Source organism: Rhagoletis pomonella, unplaced genomic scaffold (genome assembly GCF_013731165.1).
Source record: "Rhagoletis pomonella isolate Grant_MI unplaced genomic scaffold, Rhpom_1.0 Rhpom_scaffold_00002, whole genome shotgun sequence".
NCBI classification, from domain to species: domain Eukaryota; kingdom Metazoa; phylum Arthropoda; class Insecta; order Diptera; family Tephritidae; genus Rhagoletis; species Rhagoletis pomonella.
This window is the reverse complement of record NW_023458556.1, coordinates 17,670,338-17,683,421: the sequence shown is the minus strand read 5'-3', so window position 1 is coordinate 17,683,421 and position 13,084 is coordinate 17,670,338. Positions and strand designations below refer to the sequence as shown.

The window sequence follows — 13,084 nt, the reverse complement described above, 5'->3', positions numbered from 1 at the left end:
AAAAAAAAATCAAAGAATCGTTGCTACCATTTTCGTGATGAATAAAAAGATAAAACGAAACTTACCACAACAAAATATAAATATAACTATGTTAAAATATATGTAAACAAATCCATGTGCGTAGTTAAGAATCTAACGTCAGTCAACCTTTTTTTAAACGCAAATGCAAATATACTTGCTTAATCTATTGAAAATTGATGCTCGTATGTACATAGATACATATGTTATATTTCTGCAATCCCTTAAAATCATGGGCGTATCCAGGCCCAGTATCCGGAAATGCTAGCTTGATAGTTTTGATTTTTTTTTTTTTAGATTGGCGCTTATACGTACACACAGAGGGGAGGAGCCTACAGTTTTACGCCGACTCCGAACGGCGATTGTATTTTTATGAGAAGCTGGTTTTCGTGGCAGAAATACACTAGGAGGTTTGCCATTGCCTGTCGAGGGGCAACCGCTGTTAAGAAAAAACCTTTTTTTCTTTATTTTTGCGCTGTTCCTTTGACCAGGGATTGAACCCAGGCCCTGCGGAGTGTAAGTGCGCACTGCTTACACCTACACCACAGCGGCCGGCGATAGTTTTGAATGCTCCCCCTAAATTTCATTCTGGCTATGCCCATGATTAAATGTATAACTGTTACAGTGGCCACACACGACGAGCATGCTCACGAGCATGCTGGTGAGCGGTTCATATGTGATTTTGTCGTGGTTGCGTCATGGATAACTAGATATGAAACTCTTTTTCTAGTGAGAGCGCTGCATGAACCAAAAATTCAAGATCACGTAAGAAGGCGACGTTGTATTTGTAACTGGTTTTGAGAAAAAAGTTTGGGAAAGCGGGTTCGTCAGCTGAGCGTTTGTTTACATCACAAGCACCACTATTTTACACTTTTATTCAAGTAAAGAAAAGTTAATTCAACATGACAACACATTTTAAAGCATTTTGTTGCATCATTTTAACTAAATTGTGCGTTTAAAGTGGCTGACAATAATTTTGGCTAATTTTGGTTTTCGTTGTTTTCTTTGCTTTGTTTACTTTTCGCTCGTTTTCCAGTGAAACAAGATGGCGTATAGCCCGCTAAAAAAATCGACTTTTTTCACTCTCTTGTTCTTACGTGATCTTGTGTCTTTCGTTCATGAGAGCGCTGTCAAAGTGTGTATTTTCTATAACATTCTCCAATAGAGCCACTGTAACGAAAACATGTATGTGCATTTCTAGAGAAATTTATGGAGAAACTTTTGATCAAACACAACGAACAAAAGTTGTAATATTCTTCATGCATGACTTGGATGCATTTATCCGCGATGTGCACTCTGTAAGCATCAACACAAAATGAGGTTGTTCTTTTTGTTTCGAATGCAATGTTCGCAGACCACGCCACAAACGACGAGCGTGCTCACTGAAAATCAAAAGCTAAAGTTTGGCAGTTCATTTATTAAAATGAAAAATTTATAATTTTATCAAGGTTATCAACAGTTCATCATTTTTGATGAAGACCCCTATTATCTTTTGATTTTTGGCAAGCATGCTCGTGAACGCCCCACAAACGACGAACATGCACCGCAAGCCAAGCATGTGCGCGCACTTGTTTGTCGTGTGTGGCCACTGTTACCAATAAAACTTAAATATGAGAATAATTCAGGGCTTGGTTTTTTTTTGCATATGGGTGATTCCAGTCTACCGCGTAAAAAAATTAAAAGTTCTATATCTAACTTATTTATAGGCCGATTTAGCTGCTATTTATAATATGTACTGGCTATGTAAGCAGAAACATATTTGCCAAAAAATGGTCTCGTTAGTTGGCGCAACAATATTAACAAAACTTTTTCAATGGAAATTTTAGGAACGTAACGCCTGGTAACGTCAATTAAACATAACATACAAGATTTCTACATTTAAAGACCTGGAAAATTAACTTTAAAAATTTCCAATATTACTACAAAAACTTATATACAAAGAGTATTGCTCAATTCGCAAAGTTTTGCAATTTTGTAACCCAACTCAAAATCCACTTCTGTTTTTCGTAACGTCACGCCAGCGCGTATGTTTACTAGTATCTTGAAATCGCTACTACCAATAGTTGTAATTTTTATTGATAAGGGGACATTTAATTGCTGTGAAAATCTAGAAAAACCTTTTTCAAATTTTCACTTTTTTTTATTTTTTTTTACATTTTGTCATACGACCGTCACGTAACGCCAGTTTGGAGACACCCATATTCATTGTATACTTTGTATTTTCGGCTAAATTACACATACAGTAAAATTTTATAATAAAAATGTTCTTTAAAAAAAGTGGGAGAATCATTGTCACATGGAGGCAAAGAAACACTTTTTTTTTATTAATACAGCCCACAAGCAAAACAACTTTAATCCGTAACTGGTATCTACTGGAAAAATTTACTCAATGTCAAAGAGTGTAAGTAGTAAGTGAATATAAAAATATTTACGATAGTCAATAAAAATTTGATTGTCATTATTTTAAATACATAGACTTTTTCCACAATTTGTGAATATAATACTAAGGGTATTCATCAAACGTTATAAGTGCATTGTAAACCGTATAAACTTTTAATTGTGTAAACCTTATAAATGAACTGTCAAAATTTGTATGGAAACTAGTTTACACATTTCTGATAAATTTCGCCAGCGATTTCACTGAATAAACTGAAGCCAATGCAACTCTGTCGCTACACTAGCCATGTTTTCTTCGGCAATAATCGGGATCCGCATTAAAATTTTGCACGCAAATTCAACAACAATGATCCTGATACAAGATTGAATAAGAATGATAGAATACAAGATTGCGCCGTCCTGGGCGTTGACATTTGTGTACCACAAGTAAACAAAGAATAGAGCGAAAAGAAGAACGAGTTGAAACTGCCAAAAGAGTTCACTTTACAGCGAAAAACGTGTTTTAATTTTGCTAAATGCGAAAATATTGCATTTTTCACCTAATCTATTAGAGAAAAGGTAACGTTTTAGTGCACTCCATTGCTTTGCAATTAAAGCTGCTGCAGAAAACTGCGGCAGCATCACAGCGGGATTGATTAGTTAAGCTTAGTATCCAGCTCTTAAGAAAAGCAAAAACTCCATATAAAATGACGTACAAGAAATGGCTAAGAAATTTTCTTGAGTCAAATTTCCTTACCGCAGAACTCCACAGGCGAACAGCGATGGCCTACCAACTGTCATTTTGACGAGCAATGTGATTGCAAGTTTTTGTGTGTGGGCACTTTGATGTCTTGAAATAAGCATTTGCCGCATGACGCCACCAGACAACATTCTCTCAATTTCGGTGTTTAAAAACATTTAAGTCTTTAAAAAACCAGCTAAATAATTTCCTAAAACGTAATCATAAATTATCCAATACGGAACAGATTTTTATTTTGATTTAATATCAAAATTTCATCGATGTTACCACCAGCACGCTTTCTTTCAAATGAAAATATGGCTGTCAAACTATCGAGTTGCCTGCAATAGATGTCAAGCAATAAGCGCTGACATATATTGCAGCACATAAGAAATAGGCGGTCTCCATTGGAAATATATTTTGTGACATGGTTATCACGACATCAGTGTTTTCCTGTGGAGACAGGGCCTTAAGGCAGTACGCAGTTCTTCAGAAATTTAGTACGCTTTCTACTACGGTTTTCTAAAGTTTTTTGTGAAAAAAGAGCACAAGGCAACCCAGGTTTGCAACAGAAATATATGCCCGTTCCATTATTTCTTGAGGAAAGAGTGAGGCAACAGGCTGTGAGGTATAAAAAATGTCAAAATTCCTTGGACACACACGCGAAATAATGGCAATTTTTTCTTGACTGTTTTCTTAAGAGCTGGATACTAAGCTTTAACTTGCTAATGGAGGCTGCTTGGAGCAGAAGCAAAATCATTGTGAGGAAATGTTGTTAATGTAATAATAAAGAAACATTTTGGGAACGGCTTTGCCGTGCCCTATGTACACAAAATGCAGCGATTCGTCCAGCGCTACACTTGCATCTACGCATCTTGTATCTTGATGGCTGTCGCAATTTAACACACAGCACTACATTTTATTAGTTTTTACGCAGTCTTCAACTCAAAAATTGCAAATAAACACAATTTAAATTCATTTTTCACTCATAATTCAAATTTCTCTTTCGCTGGTTTGTAAACAAAGATTTATTTACAAGTTACCACAACTGTCAAAATCGGCAAAACCAAAGTAGCGGTACCACTGACGGCGCCACCTTTGTTCGCTGCACCGTGATGTACTCTCATAAAATTAAACAACAATCAATTTTTGATAAAAAAGCTGTAGTATACTAAAAGTATTTATTTGTTTGAGCGTGCACACTCTAAGGCACTCTGCACATTACGCGCCTAATTATAGTAGAGTAATCGTTTTGTCATGTCAAAAGGAATGCATGACGACTCGACTTCTGCACACTTGGGCGCCCTGCGTAAGCCCTGCCGGCGCACAGACTGCTTTTACACAGTTCAAGTATTGAATTCAATTCTGCTCGCATGTGGAAGAGAGGGGGTGAGAAGAAAAGGGACGAGTACACATGCGTCTGTACCGTCAAGTCGTTTCAACTTTCTTGCTTTGCTTTTGGCATTTTCGTTGCTTCCCATTTAAAGAACCAAAAACTTGAATTCAACAGAATTGAAACGTGTAAAAGCAAATAGAAACCACAAAAGATAATAAGCAAGAATTGCTTTCAAGTACTTGAATCATGTAAATCAGGTGACACATTACACGGTCTTTCTCACTAATACACTTCCGCGAACATTTCTGCAATAAAATATTGCATAAATGTTTATGGCTTAATACAATTGGCACGAGTTTTAGCACGAAATCATTAATTTTTAATTATTTCCTACTGAAATGACAAATAATTTTTATTTGGAGCACATGGTTGGGCGCTTCGATTCATGAAGTTTTTATGATTAGGCGAAAACATGATTATGAATCGTAATATACAGAGTTTCATTGAAATACATGTGTTCGGTATAAAAGCTTAATACTTTAGTACGCCGGAACGATTACACTACTATAACTAGGCGTTTAATGTGCGGAGTGCCTAACTGCGCTTATATTGAATGTAAATAACCTGTAAATAGTGGAAAGTGCATTATATATTGTAAAATAGTGCCATACAAGTTGGTTAAAATTACAAACTTTAATAACAAATTCCTTAAAAAGTATAAGGTTGCGCGCTTTGAAACTTCATACAGGGAACTGTTAGGCCCCCCTCTAGACCCGAAAAAGGCGGGGCTTACAGTAGCTACACACGACGAGCATATCCGCGCACATGCGCACATGCTCGTCGTTTGTAGGGCGGTTTGCGCGCATGCTCGCCAAAAATCAAAAAATTTTGATTTTCAGCGAGCATGCTCGTCGTTTGTAGCGTGGTTTGCGAGCATCGCATTGGAAACAAAAACAACAACCTCATTTTGTGTTGATGCTTGCAGTGTGCACATCGCGGATAAATGCATCCAAGCCATGTGCGTTAATTGAATTTTTGATAAATGAGGCTAAATTACTATATGTATATGTATGTACATACATATAAGTAAAATATAAATAAATTTAAGTAACACATACATAAAAAACCCTAAGTCATAAGTATTTCAATTGCATCATCCGCGACTTTCCTTTCCATGTTTACGCTTTGAGTACAAAATCATTTATGAGCCGCTCGCCGTTTGTAGCAAACGACAGCCAGCATGTTGGTGCACATGTGCGCGGATATGCTCGTCGTGTGTAGCTACTATTAGTAGAGCCGCTACAACAACAACAAGAATCCCCCTCTACCTCTACCTCCCATATTTTCCATAATGCTCTACTCCGGGGTTACCAATCTAAAGCGCACCCAAAATATTTCCCAACGTTTCGATTTCGACAAAAATAACATCGATGCATCGGTAATTAAGCGTTAAAAACATCGATGTTTTTTGCCGGTACATCGATGTATCGTTAGCATTCCTAATCAGCCGGCATTCCAATTGTTTTATATTTTCAGGGATGGATATTCTTGTTTAATTTTACGTGTACCGCATATGTTAAAAATCTCGTCGAGATGTTGCGAGGTTTCAGTATTATTTACCTTATCCCTCTACTTGCTTCTCCTATTGGAGCCGTGAAAGAGTCTAGTGAATTTCATGAGGAGCTCTATGTACGACCTATGGCAAATGGATATGTAAACACATTTTTCCAGTTCACCACTCGTTGGCATTATGGAGATAGGGAAAATTGTAGGTACATCTTAAACCAATCTACAATTTGAAGCAAATTTTTTTTCTTTTAGTACACAACACCCAGCTTATACCTCGCCCGATCGCTGAAACATTGCTGCTTTACGATGTTAAGGAACTGCATATCGGTCTAACTCAGGGACTTTGGAGGTATGAAACTTTTGGTTTTCCTGTGGTGGACGCTGCACCAGGTGCAGAAATGTGGGCATGGTTTGCGGGAGAAAATCTGACAACAAGCGAAGTGGATGATCAGTGGACAAAGCTGGCCAGCACGTTTTCCGGTATTCTGTGCGCTTCTCTGAATTTCATTGACAAAACCAATAGTGTAGAGCCAAAGTTTAGTTTCCGCCCTCAATTCGTTATCGGCAGAAAGGTAAATATACCACAATATATACGATATGCAAGTTTGCCGCGAGAAATCGTTTGTACCGAGAATCTAACACCGTGGAAAAAATTATTACCTTGTAATAGTAAACAGGGTTTCGCCTCTTTACTCAATTCCGGTTACGTGCACAATACAAATTATCACTCCTTGGGCATTAAAATGAGAACGATATGTGAATCGTATAATAAAAACTGTATTTTAGAATTCACAGAAACAGCTAATCTGGTATACGACCCGAAACTATTAGGCACGAATGGAGATTTTTCGCTACGACGTCTCTTTGGCCAGGGTTTGAATGGGTACTGTTCACTGTCTAAAAGTAGTAAAATTTATGTAAATCTGGATGATCAACCTTACGATTTAACACCAACCCCAATGCATAATTTGACATCGAAGCGTGGGGGTACCACTACTTCTTATGGAGTTTATGATATTCAACGTCTAGATGCAGATAAACTATTTAATATCGCCTGGATAAGTCGCAAAAGCAATCCAGCTATTCTCATAACTCCTTCACCTCCGATATACGCACATCGTTACATACTTGGACATGGTCAGGAGAGAGGCCAAATAGTGACGCAAGTAACAAATAAGCACTATTCTAAGCTGCCTATCGTACTGCAAGAAAACATACCATGGTTTGTACCATCCTATATGCACACGCTTAATCTAGTTGTTCAAAAGGAAAACGGTGCGGACTACAGAATACGACCACTTGTAATGCACTACATACCTGGTGTACAGCGAGTGCGTCCCTATCACTTGGAATTGGTTTTTGAAATACCGCCAAGGAGTACAGTGCAAGTTTCTTTTGATTTTGATTATATTTTCCTAAAATGGCTTGAATATCCACCCGATGCGAATCATGGACACTACCTAGGATCGGCAATAATCACTACTCAGCTACCGATTGGTCGCAACTACTCTACCATTCCTGTGGATAAATACCTTTTTGCTGACTCATTCAATGCATCGCGACCGTCATATTTTCTAGAAATTCGCACAGAATCGCTTATATTATCATTACCGACACCTGATTTTAGTATGCCATACAACGTCATTTGTCTAGCTTGTACAGTTGTTGCTTTGGCTTTTGGGCCAATCCATAGCGTTGCTACAAAGCGTATAGTTGTGGAGCATAAAGATGCGCCACCACAGTCACTGATAGGCAAAGTATGGCAGAAGTTATTCAAACGGAAGCAAAAGGAAACGGACAACGGCACTTCACAAATAGAAGAACACGATGAGATGATATTTGAACACTCGAATGCTCAAATATTGCATCAAAAATTTGAATGAATGGCGATATACCAACAAAAAATGCTTACATAGCCTATGAGGATATAAAACTATTTAGTATCTATGTAAACATCCAAACACAATAATTTAGTTAATCAATCATTTAGTAATAAAGGGGTGTGTATTTATTTGTATTAACTAATAAGTATTTTTACTTGCTTTGTATGTATGTATGTATGTAAGTATTGGTTTGGATCAAATCTTGCAATCGATTTCCAACCAACTTCCCCATAAGATTTGCAATTTCAAACGTAGCTCAGAACCCGAACACAATGCAACATGAAATACGAATTAATCCGCTAGGTGGCCCACGGCATGACGTTGGTGATATCGTCTGGGTTTTGGCTTATTTTTCAAAACTAAACTATCGGAGCGGTGAAATAATGATGGTTCTTATAAAAAGCCTTTTAACAAAATAACAAATATCTCATTTTAAATGGGTAATGTTACCCTATGTTTTAAGTTGGTTTATTAAAACCGGGCGGCCGCTGTGTAGTGGTTAGAAGTGGGCGCTACCATCATCATTGCCTGGGTTCGAGTCCAGTTTCCGACCACCACAAAAAAAAAAATAAAAAAAAAGTTCTAATGCGGTCGCCCCTCGGCAAACAATGACAAACCTCCGAGTGTATTCGAGTTGCAATCACAACCGCAGTGTTGCGCGAATTATTAAAGTATCACCTTCGGTGTGACTTTCTGGCATCGTATTGTAAGTTAGGCAGTTACAACAGTGCAGCAGTAATGCCCCTTTTATTACGTGTTTCGAACAGGCCCACAATCTTCTCTCGGAGTCAGCGTAAAACTGTAGGTCCCTCGCATAAGGCGCACGCCATAAATCGGAGAAGCTCAGCCAAACACTTAAGCAGGGATCACACGATGTGTACAGATTTCTCCATTTTAACTGTTACAAAGTGGTGTTGTTTGGAAAGATGTTATTGCCCTGAACGCATAATCGGTAACAATTCCTAGACAATACCACACTGTGACTGCCAAATGTACAAATCGTGTTATCCCTGCTTAAGACCTATAAAATACTTAAATAATGTAAGCAAGAAAAACTCTTTTTGATTTTGTATAAATGTGACGAATACACATAAACGGTTTTATTAAGATAGTGGTGATATTAAATGTTATAAAAAAAAAAAAAATTGTTTGCCCGGCGGCTTGTCAACCAAATGTAAACTACAATATCTGATATCTATCAAGACAGGTTCATATTTAACTGTTTTAATAAATGGATACAATTTTCCGTAGTCAATATTAGATGAGGATGCATAATTTTATTTCTTTAGATTTAGATACGTTTGATTAAAACATTATTACATGCTTTTCATTGTATTTCGACTTACGTTTGTTGTAAAATCTTTACACTTAATTTTAATAAAGATATTATAGTATTAGGAATTTCTTTTTTTTTATGTTTGACGCGCGAAACAATAAACATTAGTTTTCGTTTTAACATTTCATAATTTAGCGGATATAAAGTCCTTACCGCAATTTTGATGTAACTAACAAAATAAAAAAATTACAGTTAGACAAAAATTTCGCCAAGTCCCAAGGCCCTTAAAATGAAAACATTATTTATATTTCGTTACCATAATTCACAAAAGCCCTAACCAACATTTTTATTTTTTTTTATTTTACAGGAGAAGCAAAAACATAAAAAGAGCATCATAAACAGCAAGGGTACTAACACTTTAAAATTTTTATTGAAGGTGTTTTTCAACACATCATAACAAAATCCTTGAAAAAGTCATTTTCGAAAAAAGTGTTGGTTAGGAGGGCCTTTATAAATTAGGGTAACGATATGTACATATATATATTTATAAATAAATAGATATTATTTTCATTAGTATTTTTAGCGGGTTCTAAATCCAGTTGGTTTAACTCCGTTAGGCCTTATCGAAATCTTTTTATAAAATAGTCAATGAGCCTCGACACACTAATCTTTTCACACCGTCTGAAACCGACTTTCCATGTGTGAAAAATGGAAGGGAGTAGTATTTTACCTCAGAAAATTCAGCCGCCGATATAGGCGGTATGAACACAGGCAGATAGAAAAATCTTACATAACTACATATATACCATATATGTACACAAGTATATAACCGGTTTCATAAATTTTTTGTCATTTCAATGCCCAGCGGAAATTCGGCATTAGTCTGCTTAGACCGTGTGAAAAGACTAGTGTACCGAAACTTAATAAAAAGGGTATATTCAAAAAGTTCTCCTACTAATAAAATTAAAATTAATTCGCTGCAAAGGGCGCGATCTTTTAAGTTCGGGAAATGAGCATTTTTCAATTTCGTAGCTTAGTCATTTGCCACAAGTTTAAAAACTGTTTTGGAACCTTTATATCCACATGGACAAATTGAACTTGAATTTCTCCCGATTTACCAAATATTCTAATCATTTCACCATAGCCGTTCTTTTATATTCGAACCATTTTTTTCAACTTGCACCAATTATGTATATTCCTTCTCTCTGCGCTAATGGCTTTTGGCATTGAGTATATAAAGTCAATGTGTTTGATCCCAATTGAGCTTACCAACTCATTGCGCTGTATTATTAGCATGGTTATTTATTTATGTAGTCATTGAATGAATTCTGTAGTTAGTCGTAGTTCTGTAGTCGTACATTTCTTTTACTTTATGTATGTACATACATTACTGTGGTGGCTGATTGCCGTAGTATGAATATGCGTTAGTTGGCGGGCCTTGTGGTGCACCTGGCGGCGGCATTTGTCCACCGGTGGGTCGATATCCTTGATAACTCTGCGAGGGTGGATATTGTCCCTGAGGTATAGCACCGTATCCGCCTTGCGGTTGATGATAGCCGTGACCAGGGTATCCTCCGCCAGGTGGTGGTGGCCCGTATGCTTGTGGTGGCGGCGCACCATAAGGTTGTGCAGTTGGTGGCGGTTGATATTGTTGATTGGGCATTGGTGGCGTACCATTTGGCGGTGCTGTGGTATTTGGTGGTCCCGTAGGGGGTCCACTTGGCCCAGGCGGCTGTTGTTGTGTTGGTGCTCCGTATGGCGATGGACCTGCCGAAGGCGTTCCTGCAGAGTAAACAGGTTGTTGTTGTTGTTGGGCTGTAGAGCCATGTGGCTGTGGCGGACCGCCTGAAACTGATGGTTGTTGCGTAGCGTATTGCTGCTGTTGTTGTTGCTGCTGTTGCTGTTGAGTAGATGGTGCTTGTTGATTGGGCGGACCACTATTGACACCAATATTCCCAGACGATGTCGAAGGAGACGTGGATTGCACACTTACAGGGGGTGCATTTGGTCCATTCGGATTGCCTGCGTTTTGTGCTTGTTGATTTGATGGTGATGGAGGTGTTTGGCCGGGACTTGGTGAAGTACTGTAGCCGCCGCTCGTTCCTTGTGGTGTCTGAGGCTGTTGTGACGTCTGACCTGGATATCCACCTGGTGCACCACTCTGCTGATATGGCGACTGTGGTGGATATGGAGATTGAGCAGGGCTTTGTGGAGGCGGTCCATAACCACCAGGCAAAGCGTTTGACGTTTGGCCATAACTACTAGGCGGAGGAGCACCATAACCACTATAGGCCATTGGTGGAGGGGCGTTACCTCCTCCTTGAGGTGGACCATATTGGTTCGGCGGTGGTGGTGGCCCTTGTCCACCAGTTGGTGGGCCATACATTTGCGAAGGCGGTGGTTGCTGGCCTGGTGGAACTTGTTGATTGGGCGGAGGCGGAGGATAGGCACCTGGTGGACCTTGCTGACCGCCAGCATTGGCATAACCATGTTGACCGGGGGGACCGGCAACTGTTGAAGATGTCGGAGGCATACCTGCATGATGATAGCCGCCCTGTGCATTTGGCGGTGGCGGTCCATAACCTTGAGTGGGTGGTCCGTAGGCATAGCCGCTTTGTGGTTGGTACGATGGTTGGCTTTGTGGAGGATATCCAGGGTAATGACCGTGTTGTTGTTGTTGATAACCGCCACGATATTGTGACTGTGGTGGTGGACCTTGTTGTTGCTGCTGGGGTGTTGGAGGTTGTTGCTGTTGTTGTGGTCCTTGGCCAGGCTGCTGCCCAGGTTGAATATTTGAACGTTGTTGATCTAAAAATAGTATTCAAGTTAAAAAACTTATTGGTTTTGTTGTTACAGACTTTACGCTTACTTGATCCTACACCTGAGACAGGTGGGGGTTGCTGATTGGTAGATTGAGGTGTCGAAGTGCCACGATATGCCCCGGCCTGTTGTTGAGATTGCTGCTGTCCAGTTTGTGGAGAGTTAATACCTTGTTGAGGTGGACCTTGCTGGGGTTGTTGCGAATTAGGTGGCATACCAGGATGCGATTGCGGAGGTTGATTGCCGTAGGGCATTTGTGCTCCAGATGGAGACTGCACGTTTCCATCGCCGTGTGTCATTGGTGGCATACCTCCTATTTGTGGTTGATTTCCCCCAGTTGGAGGTCCACCCTGTTGTGGGGGCTGAGGCCCACCCATCATGCTATGTGGGCCTTGGTGTTGAGCGGCCTGTTGTTGAAGTACGTGTGGATGCTACAGATGTTCCAACGATTCACATATAGAAAAGTTGGAACAATATAAATATGCATATGTATTTGGAAGTAAAACTTACCGGCAATATTTGGGCAATGTTCATTGTCGGATCAGCAAGTTGCGCCAAATAAACGAGATTTCTATGTAATGCCATGTGATATGTCATGCACTCCTGCGCCTTGCCCATAGTTTGGAAATCTTGAATTGTCTGAATAAGACCACAATTGTCATCAAGTATTTTTTGAATTTGTGCTGGACTAGGCGATGGTGGCATTCCACCTCGTTGTGACGATGGCGGAGGGGCAACACCGCCCATCATGCCTCCACTTGTCACAGAGGAGGGTGGTCCAACTGGTCCACCGCCACCTCCAACCATGGAAGGTCCTCGCTGCATTGGGCCCCCTGATCCCATTGGTACCCCGGATGGCCCGCCCATGCCAACGCCTCCGACTACCCCTACACCGGGACCTACACCTGGTTGTTGTTGCTGCTGCATCGACGTTGGCGTTTGCGGCTGCGGCGGTTGCAGCACGCCGCCCGGGGGCGCCGTCTGCTGCGGTGGTTGCGGCGAATAAACTGCAGACATTTTACTGGCTGCAGCCTTCTTCTTCCGCTTGGGAGTTTTCTCCTGTTTTT

The 13,084-nt window shown here is 39.8% G+C and overlaps 3 protein-coding genes across 7 annotated transcripts in view; 2 read left to right on the top strand and 1 right to left on the bottom strand.

The window, feature by feature from the left end:
* The window catches only part of LOC118733183 (broad-complex core protein isoforms 1/2/3/4/5-like), a gene marked incomplete at its 3' end in the record, with an annotated part of 63,411 nt that overhangs the window by 14,803 nt on the left and 35,524 nt on the right, over positions 1 to 13,084 (top strand).
* Positions 5,808 to 8,148, top strand: LOC118733182 (GPI transamidase component PIG-T-like). The gene is made up of 3 exons (XM_036462466.1): positions 5,808 to 5,907; positions 6,006 to 6,237; positions 6,291 to 8,148. The coding sequence occupies exons 1-3, from the start codon at positions 5,821 to 5,823 to the stop codon at positions 7,919 to 7,921; spliced, it is 1,950 nt and encodes a 649-aa protein (XP_036318359.1). The 5' UTR covers positions 5,808 to 5,820; the 3' UTR covers positions 7,922 to 8,148.
* On the bottom strand, positions 9,257 to 13,034 carry LOC118733181 (basic salivary proline-rich protein 2-like). Its single transcript, XM_036462465.1, has 3 exons — positions 12,528 to 13,034; positions 12,067 to 12,448; positions 9,257 to 12,005 (listed from the first exon to the last, which is right to left on the bottom strand). The coding sequence occupies exons 1-3, from the start codon at positions 13,032 to 13,034 to the stop codon at positions 10,585 to 10,587; spliced, it is 2,310 nt and encodes a 769-aa protein (XP_036318358.1). The 3' UTR covers positions 9,257 to 10,584.